This window comes from Anabrus simplex, chromosome 2 (assembly GCF_040414725.1).
Source record: "Anabrus simplex isolate iqAnaSimp1 chromosome 2, ASM4041472v1, whole genome shotgun sequence".
Classification (NCBI taxonomy): domain Eukaryota; kingdom Metazoa; phylum Arthropoda; class Insecta; order Orthoptera; family Tettigoniidae; genus Anabrus; species Anabrus simplex.
In genome coordinates, this window is record NC_090266.1 from 512,782,307 (window position 1) to 512,805,305 (window position 22,999).

At 37.9% G+C, this 22,999-nt stretch overlaps 1 protein-coding gene across 4 annotated transcripts in view; it reads right to left on the reverse strand.

Annotated features, from left to right (window-relative positions):
* Positions 1-307: 307 nt before the first annotated feature.
* Positions 308-22,999, reverse strand: part of Cirl (Calcium-independent receptor for alpha-latrotoxin) — a 666,667-nt gene continuing 643,975 nt past the window's right edge. For all 4 annotated transcript variants that reach the window (XM_067140878.2, XM_067140879.2, XM_067140881.2 and 1 more), the window contains one exon: positions 308-1,738. In XM_067140878.2, the coding sequence (XP_066996979.1) occupies positions 854-1,738 (885 nt within the window). In that variant the 3' untranslated portion in view covers positions 308-853. The remainder of the gene's footprint in view (positions 1,739-22,999) is intronic.

Consider the following 22,999-nt stretch of genomic DNA (forward strand, 5'->3'; position numbering starts at 1 on the left):
GACATACTCGCATACCTTCAATTTATTGACATAGTCAGGCCAAAAATGATAAGAGTAAAATTATAGCAATAAATACAAGGTTAGTAAAGCTAGGCTCATTTATTTCTATGTATGTGCTTGAGCATTAAGTTGCTCAGAAAATGGCTGGACACAGGGAATGTGTAGTGTGGGGAGCACCTGGTCAGCAGTGTTAAGAATCAATATAAAATAAACAACTTCCCTAATAAAGGTTTCTATTGTGAGTGAAAACTACATCTGGGATATTCTTAGTAAAGAAATAAAACCTATGACAACAACAACAACAAAAAACTCTTAAATAATTTATTTTCAAATGGTTGTGCAAGTTCAAAATTTTCAGTACTTACAAGTTTAACAGTCTTTAAGAGCCATTTAGCCATCCAGCCCAATTAATGCAATGGCATCATCACAGGTATTTATTTTTTTGATTAAATCAACATGACAGTATTGGGCCTGCTGCTGGCATCCAACATGTACAAAGCACTATATACATTATATACACAAAAACACTCGAGCCAATTGTGCTTACATATTTAAGGCATTACGGGAGTTATGGATCAAGCAGCAAAATCATCCTTATGATCTTAATACTTCTATACAACCACAATGGCTTACTAGGAAGCGCACTGAATGAATCATCCAAATAATTTGAGGATGCGCTTTACCTTACACTGGACAGGTGACTGGCATTCAAGTGTGTCCGTACACACAAGAGCATACATTCAAAAATAGACATAATAGTATAATTTTATGTAACACATGCTTACCTCTCATAGACTCACATTCATACTGATATACAAGAAATCGTACTTTATCATACACAACAAATTCACTATTAACATTCACTATAAGGAGGAAGTATTGTCCTGGAATTGTAAGGATCATGAGCATACATGTCATGATCTGGTTGAAGGTGGCAAACCACAGTTTCACCGTCTAAAACTGCCACAGTCCTAGCATTTTCACCAGAATAAAGATAAGGGTTATGGTTAGGAAGATACCTGGCAACGTCAGCCGGCTCTCCCATGTCTCTTTCCATGCCTGCGAGGTGGCAATTGTGCTCTTTGAGGCGATGCTTTAAGGCAGCATCCAGACAGGAGTGGAAGTTCCTATCGGCTGCAGGACTGTATGGGATAAGGGGGCGATGATCTCCATAGCTCCGTGATGACTGACGACTGACATCACTTTGTCGTTTGCCATCCTCATCACTCATATCAGACACTTGGATTTCACTGCGTTCTATTTCCTCATACACAGGGTCATCCTCAGGTAGAGCGGTACGTGCGTGGGAATGAGAATGAATGTGTGGATGAGGATGTGGATGAGGGTGTGGATGAGTTTTCCCTTCTCGAATTTCTGTGTAAGTATGGTTCCAAGGACTGGTTGAACGTAACAAATTACTGTTGCACTTTTTCCCCAGTCTGGTGCCATGCTGCAGTGATGGTGCAACAGGGACTTCCTCTCCTTGCTGTTCATGACAGTACTCAGAGATACACTCCGAATCAACAGCTGCAGTCCGACTTGCAGTTGACAGATCATTAGTAATGCCCTGATTGTAGTCTGGAGGCATGTATGGCTGACGACGGGTATCCTTGCAATTGTTGAGGCTTCGCAAGTTGTTCAAGCTGTTGAGAGTAGTGGTGTTGTGAGAACGAGGCGAGTCCTCTTGTTCCGAACCACCATGACCAGAATCTCGACTGTATGACTTAAACGAAATGTTCTGAAAAAAAAAAATGAAAATCATAGATAAGTAGAAATACTTGTATGACTACAATCACTAAAACACAGGGTGAATATTACCCAAAATGCTAACAATAAAAGGAGCCTGCAGGTAATGTATCGGAGGGTACTATATAGCCTTACTGGAAAGGCTAAAAAATCAGGTGATTTTATACAACATGAATTCTACTAATTTACTGACAGATTATACTGAATAAGCAGTAGTTTTGATTCAAATAAAATTATTACAAAACATGCAACAATACTTGAGAAACAGACAATACAAAATTGATCTGAACTGCCAAACATTTACAGATGTTTGAAAGCATATATGCCATTCTGAAAAAGCTAACTATAGATATGAATTTGGATTAATATGACAGTATCAAGTTAACATCTCTTATCTAAAGTATACAATTAAACACATCAGAAAGTGGTCTTTTAACTATGAGAGTTAAAGTTCAGAAATTCACAGATCGACATTGCTACAAATTAGGGTTCTTTCACCTAACACAGTACATAACATAAGTCCAGGGAAGTAGTTTTTTATTTAATAGCATACCCGTGCTTCGCTACGGTATTATATTGAAATTTATAATTGAATGCTAAACATTTTATATATAATCCACCAAAATTCACGATCTGACTCGTTTTCTGAGAGAATCCGCCAAAATTCGTGATCTGACTCGTTTTCTGAGAGATTATGGCAAAGTTCCCCCCATGTTTCAATCTTTCTTTCCAGCAATCAATTTCGTATTTCCCAGACTAGGTCCAGGTATTCCACCCTGTCAGTTGGGTCCCTAAATCTTTGCCATATTTTCCTATAAGTATTTTTAATATGGATTAAATCCTTGAGGAGATCCGGCGTGGTGTCGTCTTGGGTGCCTGAGCAGTACTGAACCCACGGCCGGACTGCATTCGTAGTCATTACCCGGCCAGGACCCGTTTCCAGCATGGTCCGCACATTTTGACGATGGTCCAGAACATTTTTATTATTAGGGTGGGTGATATTAGTTGAATTAAGGCTATTATTATTACTACTACTACTACTACTACTACTACTACTACTACTACTACTACTACTACTACTACTACTACTGATGTTCTGGACCCCGCAGCAAAATGCAAGACTGCTACTCGGCAGTAAGTTACATCTGCTGCCATTGTCATTGCTCACAATGTGACCAGCACCATTGTCGCGCGTAGGCAAGTGCAGAATTTCTGGTGATACGAATGGTATACTTCCGTGCATTATTGACCTTATTATAGAGCTGAACAACTGCAGGTCAATATCATTCCTATCGTTTATTTCAAATGTGTTTACATTTTTATTTATATGCCTAACTTTAGGTTATCCAAAGGAAAAGATGGCTCTTGAAAATGAACCCAGGAAAGATTAAAAAATGATCGGTTTATGATCAGAATCAAGTACATTATGAACAGTAAAATAAATAGGTCTCAACTCCGTTTTCATCCCACCACCATTAAGTTAATTCCTTTATGTTTAAAGGAGATTCCAAATACCAATGTTCACATCTGTTACCTTCAGTTTTGAGATATAAGTATCCCCATAAAAATAATTCACTTTTCACTCCCCTCCCGCTACGTGAATTTTCCAGGAAAAAATACTTGTTTCTTTATTAGCACAGGATCTTCTAAATGCCAATCATCAAGACTGTAATATCTTCAGTTTTTGAGATATGTGTTCTCATAAAAGGAATTCAACCTCTTTTCACCCTGCCCCCCAAGATGACTTTCCCCAAAAATGCGTTTTTCTTTGTTTTTAAAGGAGATCCAAATACCAATTTTCACGTCTGTAGCAACTTTAGCTTTTATTAGACTTAAGTATCCTCATACAATTCAATTAATTTTTCAATTCTTTCACCCCCCTTCATGGAATTTTCCTAAATCAAAGGATTACGTTTCTTTACTTTTAAAGCAGATTCCAAATTCCAATTTTCACGTCTGCAACATCTTTCTTTTCGAGATAATAGCATCTTCATACAGATAATTCAAACAATTTTTCAACCCCCCCCCCCCCCTGAGTTGATTTCCGAAAACAAAAAATAGCCATTTCTTCAGTTTCTGAGACATAAGTATCCTCATTAAAGATGTGTTCCTTTATTTTTAAAGGAGATTCTAAATACCAGTTTTCATGTCTGTAACAACTTCAGTTTTTGAGATATATGTATACTCATAAGAATAATTCAACTTACCTAACCTGTGAACAAGCAGCAAAACTACAACGTGTACAGAACTCTTGTATTCGATTTGCCTTCCAGGTCCAACATGATGCTCATATAACACCATACTACAAAAAGTTGGGATGGCTACATTTAAATGACCGTAGAAAACCCACCAAATGACCCTCGTCTATCAGTTGCTTTCTTCAAACAGCCCCACCTATCTATCGTCCAATTTTAGGCTTCTTTCTTCATTCCACGAAATTAACACTCATTACGGATCACTACTTGAAATAGCACCCCATTGAACAAATACCTACAGCCATTCATTCCTGGTCTCAGCTTCAAGGTTATGGAATACGATCCCGGAAGATATTAAAGTCTTGCTCGTCTAGGACATTTAAAACAGCCTACCGTAAATTCCTCCAGAGCACATACAGTTGACTCGAATGAATGTAAGAGTGAATGATGTGTGAATGAAACCAAAAATTACGTACTAGATCTAAGTTCTCAGGATATCCCATTTACGTTCTTAGTACTCTCATTTAAGGCTATAGACTGTTCCTAGAAATAGACTACATAGTAACATAAATTTTAGTATACTCAGATTGTAACATACTAATATTCAGTTAATTTATTTTAGCCTTATATTTTTCCTTTAAGCTGGTTGTAGATATATTCTTCAGGTTACAAGTTGATATTTTTTTACTATCCACTCTCTATTTATCCTATAATTTTTCATTAGTAGTTATCTTAATTAATTGTATTATTGTAATTCCTTATCTGACTTGCATATTTCAATAACAGTAATTGATTACAATGATATTTTAGATTAATACTGTAAAAATAAAAAATTGTAAGGGGTTAAGTGTAAGAGAGGGCCAAGAGCCCAGGAGTGAAGTCGTTTCCCGTTGCTTTCCTCAATGAGCCAGAAGTTGCTATTACATATCAGTCTGCCAAGCCCACTGAAATGCATGCACCGACCGACCCTATGAGCAACATTTTCATACCATTCATAGCAGGGACTGGCTGTACAAGGAATGGCATTACTAGCATTGCTCATACCTCAGTCACTTTCATATTGTCAAAGCCAAGGATAAGACAGAGACAGATCAATGAAAGTAACAAAATTGCTCTAGCCCATACCAGAAGACATAGTGCTTTGTAAACACTAGGTCCTGCCAGCAAGGCATACAATAATAATAATAATAATAATAATAATAATAATAATAATAATAACAACAACTTCTTCTTCACTTCTTTCCACTCCTCTCCCGCCTCAAGTGGACTTTACGAAAACAAAAAAAAATATGTGTTTCTTTATTTTGAAAGGAAATTCAAAATACCAACTTTCACGTCTGTAACAGCTTCAGTTTTTAAGATAAAGCATCCTCATAAACATATTTCAACTCCTTGTTTACTTATTTTCAACCCCATTCCCCTTACGACGATTTTCCGAAAAGAAAAAACAAAAACAAATGCGCGTTTCTTAATTTTTAAAGGAGATTCGAAATACTTTCAAGTCTGTAACATCTTCAGTTTTTGAGATATAAGTATCCTCAAACAAAGAATTCAACTAATTTCTCAATTAATTCACCCCCCCCAATAAAGTGGAATTTCCAAAGACAAAAGATTACGTGTTTCTTTATTATGAGAGAAAATTCCAAATACAAATTTTCACGTCTGTAACATCATCAGTTTTTGAGATATAAGTATCCTCATGAAAAGAATTCAACTCCTTTTTCACTCCACCCCCACCCGTTAAGTTGGTTTCCCCCCACTCAAAAATGTGTATTTCTTTATTTTTAAAGGAGATTCCAAATACCAATTTCCACGTCTGAAACCTTCAGTTTTGAGATATAAGTTTCTCCAGAAAAAGAATTCAAACTTCTTACTTCCATTCACACTCCCCACTCAAGTGAATTTTCCAAAAACAAACAGTACCCGTTTCTTTAAAAGAGCTTCCAAATACCGATTATCACGACTGTAACATCTTCAGTTATTGAGATATATGTATCCTCGTAAAAGGAATTCATCTCCGTTTTCATACCCCCCCTCCCCTACCAAGTTGATTCCCCCACCAAATGAATGTGTGTTTCTTTATTTTTAAAGGAGATTCCAAATACCAGTTTTCACGTTTGTAACATCTTTAGATTTTTTGGTGTATATATACATTCTCATACAAATAATTCAACTAATTTTTCAATTCTTTCACCCCCCCCCCCCCCCCGGTTAAGGATTTTTCCCGAAAACCAAAAAATATGTGTTTCTTTATTTTTAAAGGAGATTCCAAATACCAATGTTCACGTCTGCACCATGTTAAGTTTTGAGATATACTGTAGATAGGCTAATTTTAAAAATTTACCCCCTTTTTCAGTTCCCCTTAACTGAATTTTCCAAATATATATATATATATATATATATATATATATATTTCTTTACTTTTACAGGAAATTCCAAATACCAGTTTTCAAATCTGAAATATGTTACGTGCCTGAGATAATTTGCAGATGTAGTCTTCTTAAAAATTCACCCCGTTTGTCACTCCTGTTTGCCCCTATTCATCGGATTATCCAAAAACGCAAAAATGCATGTTTCTTTATCTTCAAAGGAGATTCCAAATTTCAATTTTCATGTCTGTAACAACTTCAGTTTTTGAGATATAAGTCTCCTCATATAAGATGTTCAACCACTTTTCCCCCTTTTTTCACCTCCCTTTATGGGATTTTCCAAAAATAAAAAATACATGTTTCTTTCTTTTTAATGGAGATTCCAAATACCAATTTTTACGTCTGTAAAGTTTTAAGTTGTCGAGATATAGATATCCCCATTTTAAAAATTCACCCCCCTTTTCACCCCCTTAGCAAAGGAATATCTAAAAATCCTCTCTTAGTGAGCACCTACATGTTAATATGAATGTATCCCCAAAATTTCATTTCTTTATGTCTAGTAGTTTTGGCTCGGCGATGGTGAATCAGTCAGTCAGGCAGGCAGTCAGTCAGTCAATCAGGACAAGTTATTTTATATATATAGATTGAAGAAACAGGCCTGGCATTTGATCCACCATGTTTTCATCAACATATATGTGAACAAACATTTTTTTAAATGAAAATTCAAAAATCAGAACTATGATCCAGCTTGAATGATCAGCATCTCCAAGTGTTGCTCCTGAGCAACTATGAGTAAAAACCATCCATTAGTAACTTATAAGTAAAAACCATCCATTAGTAACTTATAAAGTTCAAAACACCAGTTCCATACTTCTCATTAGGTGAGTAATTTTGCATGTCCTTTTACATCTCTAGTATCACGCTTTGAAGAACTCGCTAATACACAATATAAATTCATTAGCTAATACATCTTTTGTCATTCTGATAGTCCATAAAATATAACATTTTCTATTATTTTGTTAAATTCTACACATGGTCTGCAACCAATCATTAAAGTTATTTACTGGCCTTGCATGTAAAAAATGTTTGGATGGTCCAATTCTATACAGTATGCTGTAGGTTCCATATCTTGCAATATTTACTATTTCTGTTTGTCTTGTAGTATTATTGTATGCATGACATTTGTTCATGGACTAGCAAAAGTGATCTGTCAGCTCTTGTTATAATCATTCATAGACAAAATGATACAGAGCACATACACTCAAGTTACCTGCCGACTCCAATAAAAATAGCAACCAAAATTTTAACACAGATACTTCTAACTAACACTTCATATGAATATAACACAGTATGCAGATTATAACAAAGTAAATTAATAAAAAATTAAAATATTTATCAAGCACTGATTTGTATTACAAAGAAATAATTCATAGAATATAATAATACATGCTGTTAGCTGCTCTAACTGCTTTTAAAATCAATAAAGAATGTTAATTACACTCTCTTACACATGGCACTTCATTAACATAATAGGAAAATTTCAAAATACTTCAAACCAGAAGAGGCTCTCAAAGAAATAATATAAGCAATAATACACTTATTAATTTGTTAATGCTGCTATGCACATCAGCAAAATAAAAGAACACCAGGTAATTGATCAGTACAGTACAATTAGCAACAATATAAAATAAAGCCACTGCATGCAGCTAATAAAATAGTATCTCCCCATAGCATGCTATCAAGGAAAAGGAGATTTCTAACATCTGTGGTAGACAAGACTACGGCTTCAGGGAGCAAGACAGTGCCATAGACATTACTTAGAACCAAAGAATTCCAGCCTTGATGGCATTGCTGTAGTATAAGACATTAAAATCTTGACCTTGCTAATGGTTTGGAAACAAAATAACACATCATTTTTTTCTTTTTCTTATGTCACACAATTCAAAAGAGTCAAAGTAGATCTGGTAAAGATAAATAACATATTTCAAAAGTATTGTGAAGCACCGAAGAGGAACAAACAAGTGTGTCAAATCAAGCCACATTCTGTGCTCCCTCTTCCCACACAGTTCTGTCATTATGTTTGTCCTATTATGCTCTCTCTCTTTTTCTCACTCCCTCCATATGACTCAACTTCATGGTAAGTTATGATAAATATTGAATTAAATGCACGTACCTGTACAGTTATTCAGTGCCTATGCATATCGCAACTAGACACATTTATAACCCCTTCTCTACCAAAATATTAATAAAGGAGTTAACATTTCAGGCCAAGTCCTGGTTTTAAAATTGTTTCCATCTACCAAAAGAAATAAGCTTGTAAACTATATGAATTAGATCCTTACAGCTGCTAATTATACATGTAGAAAATTCCCACAAAACTTCATTTTAGAAAGTGCTATATGGAAGTTCCCGCTAAATATAAACCTAACAAAAATTGAACAAATCGGATATTGTACTAGTAAAACACAAGATGTACCTGACACAGCACAAACATTTGTAAAAACTAAATGTTTAGTAGGAATGAATGTTTTTCTCACAACGTGAAGATAGTCTTCCCAATATGGTGAATGACAAGTGGTATAGATTTATCTGGTACAGGACACAAATGGATTATATTACAAATTAAGCCATGCCAGGAAATGAAGAGTGTGGCTTATTCATGAAGATAAAGGAGATTAATCAGTACACCTAGCAGGGATGGAAGAAATGACCAGAAATATATAAAGGGATGTCACAACAGATTCACTGGTAGTAGGCAGTAACCCAGAAGGAAGAGAAGACAAAAGAGAAAAAGAATTTTGACTAAATAACTATAAACCAACATTATCTTCTAACCAACAACAAACGTCCAAAAAGAATAATGGTGGTAAACAAAATGGTGATTGCAGAAAGCATACAAGGTTGAGTAAAAGCTATGGATAAAGCAGGATCTAGACCAGTGAAATGATCAGGTTCATTCACAGAAGCCTACAACAAAGCACTCAAGAGAAGTATGAAGAAAGTAAAACTCAACATGCTTAAATTCAGTCTAGCAGTACTCGAAACATTTTATTTCAGCTACAATGTATAATTACATGTCAGCCCAGCAAAGAACTCATTCATAAATCTTCTCCACCTCCATGATATTTCAGTAAGCAGTAATCCACTATTGATATTTGAAGGTACGAGACTCTCCGGTTCACAAGGTGTGTACAGCAGTTGGGTATGAATATCATCATTTGTTTCAACTGCCTTTAAATGCCATAAATTTTAAGAAATGTCCAGGTGTCAGAAATTTGTCCCACAAGAGTTCTTCACATACCAGAAGTCAATGATAATGAATTGTCACATTTAAACACCCTCAAATGGCAATCTCAGCTGAGATCAAACCCGCAGTCTTGGGAACAGTACGACAATGACAGACTGACTGACTGATTTACTTGATAGTTGGATTAATGTTGCAGAGTACCTACAATTTAAAATTTAATTTCTGAATTAATTTTTTTGTTTAATAACTTGGTAATTCTTTGTGCTAGTGACAAAAAAAAAAACCCACACCAAACTCCATGGCGCAACAGCCCTGAAGTGCCATGGCCTACCAAGCGACTGCTGCTCAGCCCGAAGGCCTGCAGATTATGAGGTCTCGTGTGGTCAGCACGACGGATCCTCTCGGCCGTTATTCTTGGCTTTCTAGACCAGGGCCGCCATCTCACCGTTAGATAGCTCCTCAATTGTAATCACGTAGGCTGAGTAGACCTCGAACCAGCCCTCAGATGCAGGTAAAAATCCCTGACCTGGCCGGGAGTCAAACCAGAGGCCTCCGTGTGAGACACAGACACGCTACCGCTACACTGTGCGGCCAGTCATGTGCTAATGACACCAATGACAATAAAATAAACTTAAAGATATTATTTTTGTAATGGCTGTATTAAGTACAATATCGAAAAACCAACTGAATATATGCCCTAAGAGTTGACAGCCAACCTATTTACTTCAAATTACCACAAGACAAGACAAGACAAGCATTTGACTCATTTAGGAAGTTTTCAAGGTGGATAGAAAATTTCACATCTCTTTTGTTAAGCAGTAGTTCAGGAGAGAGATTACTTCTTTGTATGTTCACAGTTCTCCAATCAACACATACGATTTAATTATTTATTATTTAACACTCCAAGATCTGAAAAAATATATATATATAACAATGGCTCTCTCCAAATACATGAATAAAAACAGAAATGTAGCATATCTTAACTTCACAACACTACAGCTTTTGTGTGCCAGAAAATGACATTAACTAGAATAAAATTTGGCCATAGGTTTGCATGGAGGTGGACAAAAGATAAAGTCTCTCTTAGCAGAGAAAATAATTTCATTCCCATAAGTTACCTTTATGGCACATGTGAGCACCAATTAGTGATTTAAAAAAAACTGAGCACAGAGGAACCATCGTTGGTAGTCTGCAGCCCCGAAACAGTCCTGTGAAGTCTGATGGAGTTGAGCATGATTTAAAGGTAATAATCAAGTAGATAAACTTGATGGAAAACCCATTTAAAGTGAGATTTTACTATCTAATTGAATATTATCATCATTGTAAACAAACCGTACACTAACTTTGTTTATTAACAATATTTTCATCATTCACCTCCCAAGATGGGGGAGCAAAGTGAAGATGACTTTAAGCAGATAAGTTTGACAAAACTGAATATTCACCAAAGACATGTTCATAATGCAATCAAGAAATCAAAACAAGCAGAGCCAACACCTGAGAACCAAAGAAGGCCTTGAAGAACTATAATTTCTCTACAAATTCATCGTCCAAACATTTTAAGGACCTATACCAAACTGCTCTATATGAGAAAGGGATACTATCTAGTCAAGATTGTGTTAAATAAACACCACTGACTGTTAAATGAAGGCAGTGTGATGGAAAGCTCAATGGTCGCACTGCTATGAAAACTTCACATTTGTCTGCAAACAAACAAAACAAACCCTATGGCACTCTGACGGGTCTTGGCCTACTAAGCAACCACTTTTCAGCCTGAAGGCCTGCAGATTTTTGAGCTGACGCATGGCCAGTGCAATGAATCCTCTCGGCTGTTATTCTTGGTTTTCTAGAACGGGGTTGCCACTTCACTATCCATCAGATAGCTTCTCAACTGTAATCACGTAGGATGAGTGGACCTCTAACCCTCAGGTCCAGGTAAAAATCCCTGATCTGGCTGGGAATCGTATCAGGGGCATCCGGGTGAGAGGAGGGGACAGTACCCCTATACCATAGCGCCGGCACCACATTTTTCTACAGTAAGAAAATATTCGTAGGAGATTAGCTTTTGCCAACAGCCACAAAGAGAAAATAATAATTCACGATGGCATAATGTGCTTTGGCCAACAAACCAAAGTTTAATAGGGTGTTCTCTTACAGAAAAATATACATGCGATGGCCAATGAACCAAGAAAGAATCCAGAACACTGATAAGATTAATAATAATAATAATAATAATAATAATAATAATAATAATAATGCTATTTGGCTTTACGTCCCATTCACTACTTTTAATCGAGGTGCCGGATTTTAGTCCTGCAGTTCTTTTATGTGTCAGTAAATCTACCAACACCAGACTGACGTATTTGAGTACCTTCAAATACCACGGACTGAGCCAGGATCGAACATGCCAAGTTGGGGTCAGAAGGCCAGCACCTCAACAATCTGAGCCTCTCAGTCCGACACTGCTAAGATTGTAATGTGGATTATCGAGAAGGAAAATGTTATACTTTGGAGTGGTAGTCACAGTTCATAGATTTTAATATGATAGAAAACCCATGGAACAGCACTGACAAAATAATCTACAATTCTTAGTATGCTGTTGCCAAAAAAAAAAAAAATAAAAAAAAAAAAAAATAAAAGAAAGAGTGCAGACATTCAGAAGGCTTAATGAGCAGATGACATCAAACTGTTTTGAACTCCAGATAAGCTTTCTAGAAAAAGGTAGTGGCCTTTAATGATAAAACGGTATGCCTAAAATAGCAGTCTTATTTAATAAGTTAAACTTTCACGTCTTAACATACAGTTTTATTTTTACTGGCTCTGTAGTTTTGACCAAAAACAAAATAAGTACATTTATTTTATTTTTTCATGAATATTTGCTCAGTGTTGATAAACATGACATTAATCTATCATGCGATTTCAGGTAGAATTTTTAGAGCTTGATGGTAAATGCCCGCTGGAAGGAACACTGTACAATGAGAGGATGACCAACACCCAATGGAACCCCCAAAAAAGTAAAAGTTTAATAAAAATATGACACAAGTAAGACAGACCAATATTACAATACATCATATCAAATGCATATTCGAAAGAAGTGTCAAGTACAGCACTAAAGCTTGTAATCTGAGAACTTTCACTGGGTATTAGGGCTTGAACAACTATAATTATTTGGCAGAATATCCTAAATGATCTTAAAAACAAGCAAGAATAGTTCGGCGTAGTAATGGGATAATCCAGTACAAAATAACTGCTTATTTGATTATTTTTCCATTTGATTATTTTTCGTTTATTTTATTATTTTTTGCTTATTCAATTATTTTTCTGATTATTTGTCCAAAACTCCATTCAAATGAATGAGGAAATTGAATAGGGAGTGCTTTCGTGATAACTGAATGAAAACTTACCCAAATGTTGTCATCAACTCATCAATCTCATCACAGAGAAATTAATACTACTTATCTCCATTCCCTTACAGGAAGTGTGAGGGTGACAGGATTGGTCTCTAATAAGCCTTCTGAAAATAATACAAACTCATGCTCCATACGCGCAAATGAGTCAAGTACTTAGATGCCATTACCTAATATGTATAGGTTAATATATTGCATCATCGTGTTCACGCGATTATCCAAAGCGCAGTGCTAGTGTTTACTACTTGCCTCACCAAATTTATCATCATGTGCGCCTCTGAGCGCTATTAGCTATCGTCCTCGGGGACCTGGATTTGATTCCCTACACTGCCAGAAATTCATGAATGGCAGGAGCGCTGGTACCTAATTTAAAAAATGGCACTTGCAGCTTACCTCCATTGAGGATGTGTCTAAAGAGCTGCACCACCTCGGGATCACTGGTTCAAGGTGTCCCGGGTTCGATTCCCTGCCAGGTCAGGGACTTTAACTTTCATTAGATAATTTGTCTGGCTCAGGGGCTCGATGTTTGTGCCATCTTCAACATTAGAATTCGTTATAGGTAGGGCCCCATCATCACAGATGCACAGGTCATCTATACGGCATCAATTCTAAAGACCTGCACCTGGCCTCTCCGGAGGCCAGGTGGCATTCATTTCTTTCTTTATAATCATGAATTACATTCACTATGCCTCAGGCGGCAGCGCACCAGCCTCTCACCGCTGGGTTCCGTGGTTCAAATCCTGGTCTCCCCATGTGCAATTTGTGATGGACAAAGCGGAGGCGGGACAGGTTTTTCTCTGGGTACTCCGGTTTTCCCTGTCGTCTTTCATTCCAGCAACACTCTCCAGTATCACTTCATTCCATCTGTTAGTCATTGACCATTGCCTCAGAGGAGTGCGACAGATTTCGCCAGCCGGTACAATTTCTATCCTCGTCGCTAGAGGGGAGCTTCATTCATTCCACTCTCGACCCAGTCAAATGACTGGAAACAGGCTGTGGATTTTCATTTTCATTTCATCGTCATGAATTAAAATTCACCAGAAAGACTTCAGATCCCTAGAGTTCACAGCACTGATGATGATGATGATGATGATGATGATGATTATATTTTGTGATAGTGGTTCTTTCCCCAACTAAGAACATGTGTAAATAGTCAATACAAATCAGTAAAGGTTGAGACCAAAGGTTGTGGTGGTGATTACTGTTTTAAGAGGAAGTACAACTGGCCAACAATTCTCTATTAATACCAATCAGAGGGACAAATGGAAGGTGTCCAAAACTTCAAAAAAGGAAGGTATAGGCCAAAGAGGGCCACAAAGGGCATGAAAATAAAACCTCCCTTCGCCTCGGAAACCTAATTCCATCGGGGTCGGAAAAGAACAAGAGTTGACTAAGGAAGGTTGGTCAAGATAGATGAAAGTAAAGAGCTTGGAACAAGTAGGTGGAAGTAATGCCTGAATTCAGCTAAGGGCCCCGTGGGTGCCAACCCATGCTCGCTGGCTCAATCAGTCAATCACCCCTGATATGCATTTAAGGCAGTCATCCAGGCAGCAGATTGCCTATCAGTTATTCACCTAGTCTTTTCTTAAATAATTTAAGAGCCACTGGGCACCCTTTTAGTCACCTCTTATGACAGGCAGGGGATACTGCGGATGTTATTCTACCATCCCAACCCTGAGGGGAATATAATGGTTGGTGAATGAAAGAGACAGAACTGTATTATTATTATTATTATTATTATTATTACTACAGTGCCTTGTTATATAATGATAACAATGTACTTGGCTGTGATCATAAAAGCTAATATAATTTATTTTTTCCCTCTGACATATAATTAAAGTAGGTATATTGCCTGCTGTTAGTTAAAAGAAACTGTCAATTAGTAGTACTGGGGCTTTGTTCCATTATGTGGTCACAAGATAGCATTTACTCGTCTAGTTTCAACATTTGGAGATTCATTTGAAGACAGGAGTATTTCTATTTTTCATAAGAATTAAATCTATTTACTTATTTCAATCGATTATCTATGCGACACACTTAAGCCAAAAACTTTACTCACAACATACCCAGTTATTTTATGCAATAAATCTGAATGATATTCGAAACTAATTTGATTATTTTATTCCATGGGATGGGAAGGGGGTTATTCAATTATTAAAAGTATTCGAACATCCCATCATTAGGTCAGTGTACTGTAGTACTACAAAGCACAGTGTGTACCCCAGATTCAGGAGACAGGTGTGGGAAATCTCACTGTCAGGCATTTGTGAAATTGTTCACGTTGGTTTACCCATTTCAAATCCAGGAAGAGTGACCTTCTGAAGGCTGTGGCTGTGTCCTTCCAAATAATGGCACCAATTAATTACAAATACACACACCAGAACAGGCAATGTACTAATAACTTCACAGAATTCTCACGCGACCAGTTGCACAGTTAAATTGGTTGAAGCACTCTCCTTCACCCAAGGTTGTGGGATCAAATTCTGGCTCAGTGGCTTTGAATGGAAGAGTACTCCAATTTGAGACATATGCGTCAGTAGACTTACTGATAAGGTAACAACCCTGTATCATGTAAATATAATTAGACCATTTGAAATGCACATCTCCATCTCTCTCCCCTAACCCTTCCAATTTAAGAGCAAGATATATACAGTAAATAGAGTACCTGTCTTTGATTTTCCTTTTTCCTTTTAAGGTTTTCTCTAGGCTCACTCACAAGCTCCTAAAATGGTACATACATATATTACATACATCTTCATTATAGATGCCTTTGAGGGTTCAGTCTGTAAGCTTACGTGAATTTACAACGCCTCCACAATCCTTTATTTGTAATTAGCTCCGTGGCCTTGTTTAATTCCATACCTCTTACCTCTGAATTGCTAGAAACCGAGTCGAAACATCATCGTATGGGTGTCACATCACTTCTCTTATCCTCCATGACCGAGTCCACTCACCTAGGTAACCTAACTTCCTCAAATCACCCCACATGACCCCACCACCAAAGCTGGTTAATGCATACAGCTTCACTATTCAAGTTCATTCCTAACTTAGCTTTTATTCCCTCATTCTGAATACCCACCTGTCACTGTTCCCACCTGTTTGTAACAGCGATCATTTTTGCTGTTTTCATGTCTGTTACTTCTAACTTATGAATAAGTTATCCTGAGTCCACCCAGCGTTCACTCCCATACAACAAACCCCTGAAAACAGACCAGTGTAAAGATAATTCTATCTGCAAGCCAACTTCCTTCTGACAGAACACTGTTGATCGCAATTGCAAGCTACTGCATTAGCTTTGCTGCACCTCAATTCAATCTCTCCCACTATCCTACCATGAAAATACACAACCTGAATATTTCAAGTGATCTAACTGTTCCAGTTTTTTATTCCCAACCTAACATTCAATTCTCTTAAGTTTCTTCCCTACTGACATCAATTTAGTACCGCGAAGGCTAATTTTCATATCATATATACTGCACACATTTTCAAGTTCTAAGATATTAGATTTCAGGCTTTCAGCACAATCCGACATCAATACAAGGTTGTCAGCATAGGCCAAACTGCTTACTATATTTCCACCGAACTGAATCCCTCCCTCCACTTTTATAACCATCAGTGGATGATCCATGTAAACTATGAACAACAAAGGTGAAATATTACAGCCTTGTATAAACCCTGTAAGTACCTTGAGCCAAGAACTCGTTCTACCATCAATTATCACTGCAGTCCAATTGCCAACATACCTGCCATTGATTGCTTTTAATAATCTACACTTAATCCCACCATAATACCCCAGTACAGCTAACATATTTTCCCTTGGTACTTTGTCATATACCTTCTCTACATCTCAGAAACATAAAATTAAATGTCTATTCCTCAGGTAGCATTATTCAATCACGTGGTGCATACTGGAAAAATCTGATACTGACAGCCCCTCCATGGTCTGAAACCACAGTGGTTTTCATAAAACTTACTCTCAATTACTGACAACACCCTCGCTTCCAAATGCCAATGCACACTTTGCCTAGTATACTGATCAATGAAATACCTTGGCAGTTGCTGAAATCCTTTCTGTTCTCCTGCTTATAGACATATACGTGCAATTACTGCTTTCATCCAAAGGCACTTTACTAACATTCCATGTTGATATTAATCATGAAGCCATTTCATCCCTGCCTTCCCACTACATTTCACCATTCCAGATCTAATTTCATATATTCCTGCTGTTTTATGACAATGGAGTTTAGTTACTATCCTTTCCAATTCCTGAACAGTAACTGTCATTGTCATCCTCCCAATGAGCTTAGTTGTTTGCAACATCAATGGAAAGATTACTTTATGTGTTGAGAAGGATTTTGAAATATTCCTTCCACCTGTCCAGCGATTCCATCCGATCTAATATGAGTTCACCTAATTTACCCAAAATAATATTAATTTCCTTTCTAAAGGCATCAGCCAAGCAATAGTATTTCTGATGAACAGTCATCTAAGGCTTTTGGTATGACAGACCATGAGAGAATACCAGTACCGACTAAAACAAACAAACAAACAAAAAAAAAACAAAAAAAAAAAAAAGAGTGAAATAAGACTAGATAGAAGGGTGAAAGGGTGACTATATTTCTGGAAAGCAGAACTCTGAGAAATTACGTTTTTTTTTTCTTTCTACAATTAGCTTTACGTTGCACTGGCACAAAATAGGTCTTATGGCAACGATGGGATAGGAAAGGACCAGGAGTGGGAAGGAAGAGGCCATGGCCTTAATTAAGACACAGCCCCAGCATTTTCCTGGTGTGAAAATGGGAAACCACGGAAACCCATATTCAGGGCTGCCAACAGAGGGGTTTGAATCCACTATCTTCCGAGTGTAAGCTCTCAGCTGCGCGACCCTAACTGCATGGCCAACTTGTCCAGAGGTGAAGCATCTGATCCTGTAATCATTAAGGGGGGAATTCATAGACGCAATACAATTGAATCTTTATGTTTTCTTATATACCTGGTGGTTCACCAGCCCCATATTTTTTTCGGAGATAGGTAACCCAACTAACATGTATATCATAGTCATCCAAAAGACCTTAGTACCTGAGTATTTATGGCCTTAACCCTTAGTACCTGAGTATTTATGGTCTTAGCACGATAACATTTATATAATCCTCGCAAATATGGTAGAAATCATCAACGGCAATGTTATTTCTATTACTTAAACTATAGCGAATGTGTAAAACGATCACAGCTGCAAATGACACTATCTTACGTTTGGACAGGAAGTGTCTATAAAGGACTACAATGTGCTAGCTATGCACCACGGCTCGCGGTATCTAAAGTGGCTAAATCGCACATCACTTCTGTTGCATCAGCCAAGCTGTCTGGTAGTAGGTTCGATTCACAGGCTGGTATACTTTTTCTTTCGCATAACACTGTTTACAGTGACTGTAATGTGGCCACATATCATCCTGTTCCATAGAATTAATTTTTATTTGGTCCAAAAAAGGACCATTTTTATGCGATGTTATGTAGCCAGGTTGGACTACAACATGATGGTCTGTAGGTAGGAAGTAGTGTACCCTGCATATTCATTGTAACAAGTGTTTGGAGATGTTTACCACCTTGGTTTATGCAGATTTCAGCATGGCGTTGTAAAGGCATTCTTGCACATTGTAACAGGTCAGGTGTAACAACTTGGCCTACCTCGGTGATCGGTTGCCGAAGGTGACCAGGATCTTTAGGCCCCTGTGCAGATGCTACCTGCTTTAAAGTGACCCCACAAGTAGAAATCAAGTGGCGTTAGATTGGGTGATCTGGCAGGCCAGTGAACAGGTCCTCCCTTCCTATCCATTTATTTGGATATGAAGCACAAAGATGGTTCCGAACGACTACTGATACACGAGGTGGGTCCCCGTCCTGTTGAAACCACATTCGTAATTGCTCGCGCAGTGGCATGTACTCCAGCAACAGTGGGAGATCATTTTGAAGAAAATGAAGATAGCGTGCTCCCATTAGATGTCCGTGGAAGAAATATGGTCCGGTGAGAGTGTCACGCAAGATCCCACACCAGACATTTACTCCCCACTGCACTTACCCAGTGGGGATTCTCCGGGCTAATTTAGTGCATATTGTGCCAATTCACGACGCCATTGTTGTGAAATTGTGATTTGTCTGGGGAAAAAAAAGGACTCTTGACAAAAAGGCTGCATTATTGGTCACACTGCAAAATGCCCACTGACAGAACGTTACTCTAGCATCAAAATCACACCCGTGAAGCTGCTGGTGTAACTGCAGATGGTATGGGTGAAATTTATTGTTATGCAGTATATGCATGGCTGATGACCAGCTGATTGTTGGTCTGTCATGCAGGTGTCCATGTACTAACATGAGGGTTATTCTGGACAGCGTCCATAACAGCATCTCTAATGAAAGGTACCCTTCCAAGTGTCCCAGTTGACCGCAATCTTCGTTCAAGATTTTGGAACGTATTGGTAGTCGGTAGTCTTCTGCGAGAAAAACGCTCGTGACAGAGACGTTGCGACTAGACTGCTTTCTGCCTTGCTTCCCCATAAATAAGCAACATATCAACATACTCGTCACTGGAATACATCGTGAGTGAATGAATGCGTGCTGTGATCTGTGTCCGTTAAAATGGAGCACGATCTGTTGTCGAAAATAATAAAACATGCATATGGTTGGAATCGAACCACTACGTTAACGATATTCAGACACCTTGTGTCACCGACCCATCACTGACTCAGCCACGAAGACAACATGCAAGATGCTCACTAAAGGATTACTACATAAGTATGACTGGTTCACATCAAAAGTTAATGTCTGTGTCAAAGTCTTCAATAATGCTTTACAGTGTTCATTTCACTTTTTACTATTATGAAACACATTGCATACATATTAATTTGACTCTACTTTCTCCATAAATTAGCAAGAATTCAATGTACTCTTCATAGGAATACATCATGAGGAAATTGATAAGCGCTGTGATGTGACCTGGTAGGTATGGATTATTATGTGTGTGCACTGCACTCAGGTTGTGGATTCAAATCCCATGCTGGCCATCCTGAAAATGGTTTTCCTCGGTGTCCCACTTTCCCCACCAGACAAATGCCGGAATGGTACCTTAATAAAAGACCAAGGCCAACTTCCTTCCCCACCCATCCTTAGGGGAAAGACACCAAATCGGAGTGCACCTCCTTAAAAAATTATTATTGTATCTCTGCTAAAATGGAGCACCTCTGTCGTTCAAAAAATTTGCCGCATTCTGCATTCAAACCCCTACGCTGCTGATACATACCTTGCGCTCCACCCTTTAACCAATTCAGCCACAAAGTCAACATACATGATGCTTCCTAGAGGCTTATTACTTAAGTATGGCCGTTCCACCTCAAAAGTTAATATCCATGTCAAAGTTTTCAATGATGGTTTACAGTGCTCATTTAACTTCTTTTCACTACAGAGCATGTGGCATAACCTATTAATTCAATCGTATTATGGTAACTGTGATATTTCAAGGCACAATAAATCATATGTTTGCAAAATGGTCCTTGGTATTTGGCATGGAATTGTGCATAGTAGCTTTTCCTTTGCTAGGTCCATGGATCAATTTACCGTGATGAGACACAGGTAGGGGAGAGCCTTTATCGACCATAAGGAGAAATTTCAAGTTATATCATGTTCATAAAAGTTAAGTATAAGGACCTTTAAGTTACACACATTATTTGGGTTGCCTATCTCTGAAAAAATAAGGGGCTGTTGATCCACCCAGTATATACATGATATGAGTAAAGACCTGGAATAAGAGATAAGAATTCTTGTGGATGATGTTACGCTACATGAATTAATAACTACGATGCAAGATTGTGAGAGACTGCAAAAATACCTTGACAATGTTGTGAGATGGACAGCAGGCAATGGTGTGATTTAAAAAAAATGGTGTATGGCTTTTAGTGCCGGGAGTGTCCGAGGACAAGTTCGGCTCGCCAGATGAAGGTCTTTTGATTTGACACCTGTAGGCGACCTGCGCATCGTGATGAGGATGAAATGATGATGAAGACGACACACATACCCAGCCCACGTGCCGGCGAAAGTAACCAATTATGGTTAAAATTCCCGACCCTGCCAGGAATCGAACCCGAGACCCCTGTGGCCAAAGACCAGCAAGCTAACAATTTAGCCATGGAGCCGGACTAATGGTATGATGGTAAACAGAAAGAAAAGTCAGGTTGTGAGTTTAATAAAGAGGAAAAGCCCTCTCAATTTTAATTACTGTGTTGATGGGGTGAAAATTCTTAATGGCAATCATTGAAAATTCTTAGGTGTTAATATAAGGAAAGATCTTCATTGGGGAAATCATATAAACAGGATTGTAAATAAAGGTTACAGATCTCTTCATCACGTTATATGGATGTTTAGGGGGTTGTAGTAAGGATGTAAGGGAGAGGGCACATAAGTCTCTGGTAAGACCACAAATAGAGTATGGTTCCAGCATGTGGGGCCCCTCATTAACATTACTTAATTCAAGAACTGGAAAAATTGCCAAGAAAAGCAGCTCTATTTGTTCTTGGTGATTTTAGACAAAAGAGTAGTGTTACCAAAATGTTGAAAAGTTTGGGCTGGGAGGACTTGGGAGAAAGGAGACGAGCTGCTCAACTAAGCATTATGTTCCAAATTGTCAGTGAAAAGATAGCATGGAATGACATTAGTAGATGTACAAGTTTGAATGGTGTCTTTAAAAGTAGTAGAAAAGATCACAACATGAAGATAAAGTGGGAATTGAAGAGGATAAATTGGGACAAATATCTGTGTATATGAAGAGGAGTTAGGGATTGGAATAATTTTCCAAGAGAGGTGTTTGATAAATTTCCAAATTCTCTGAAATTATTGAAGTAAAATCCAGGTAAAAAACTGACAGGGGATATGCTACCTGGGCAGCTGCCCTAAATGCAGATCAGTGGTAGTTGAATGATTGATTGATTCATTGATTGATTGCATTCGTAGATCTACAAACAGCTTTCAAAATTGTTGACTAGGCAAAACTATTTAAGATTACAAAGGCCATCGATATCAGACACCGTGAAAGGAGGATTATCTACAATTCATACAATAATCAGTCTGCAGAGATAACAATCGAAGGCCATAAAAATAAAAATCATAAATCCAGAAAGGATTGAGGCAAGGCTGCAGTTTGTCTCCTCTCCCGTTGCAATGTATATATAGAACAGGCATTAAAGAAAAATCAAAGAGAAATTTGGAAAGGGAATCAAAATCCATGGAGAGGAAATTAATACTCTGGAGATTTGCTGATGTGATGATGTGATGATCTGAAGCTGCAGAAGATCTGGAAAGAAAAAAAATGGGGTATAGCTTTTAGTGCCGGGAGTGTCCGAGGACATGTTCGGCTCACCAGGTGCAGGTCTTTTGATTTGATGCCCGTAGGCTCCCTGCGTGTCATGATGGGGATGAAATGATGATGAAGACAAAAACGCACACACCCAGCTCCTGTGCCAGCAAAATTTACCAATGATAGTTAAAATTCCCATCCCTGCCCGGAATTGAACCCGGGACCCCTGTGAACTAACGCCAGCACACTAACCATTTAGCCATGGAGCCGGACAGAAGATCTGGAGAAATTGCTGAATGCTATGGACACAGTCTTGAAGAAGTACAAGATGAAAAAATTAATTAATCCGAAACAAAAGTAATCAAATGCAGTCAGATAAAGTCAGGTGATGCAGGTAATATTAGAGTAAGAAATGAGGTCTGAAAAGAAGTAGATAAATATTGTTACTTGGGCAGCTGAATAGCTAATGATGGCAGAAGGAGGACATTAAATGCAGACTAGAAAAGGTATGTGCTCACTTCAAACATGGATAGAGGATTTAGGAATATGTTTTTGAAGACTTTCATATGGAGTGCGGCATTGTATGGTTTCATGGACAATAACCAGCTCAGAAAGAAAGAGAATAGAAGCTTTTGAAATGTGATTTTACAGAAGAATGCTGAAGTTGAGATGGGTAGATTGAATCACAAATTAAAAGA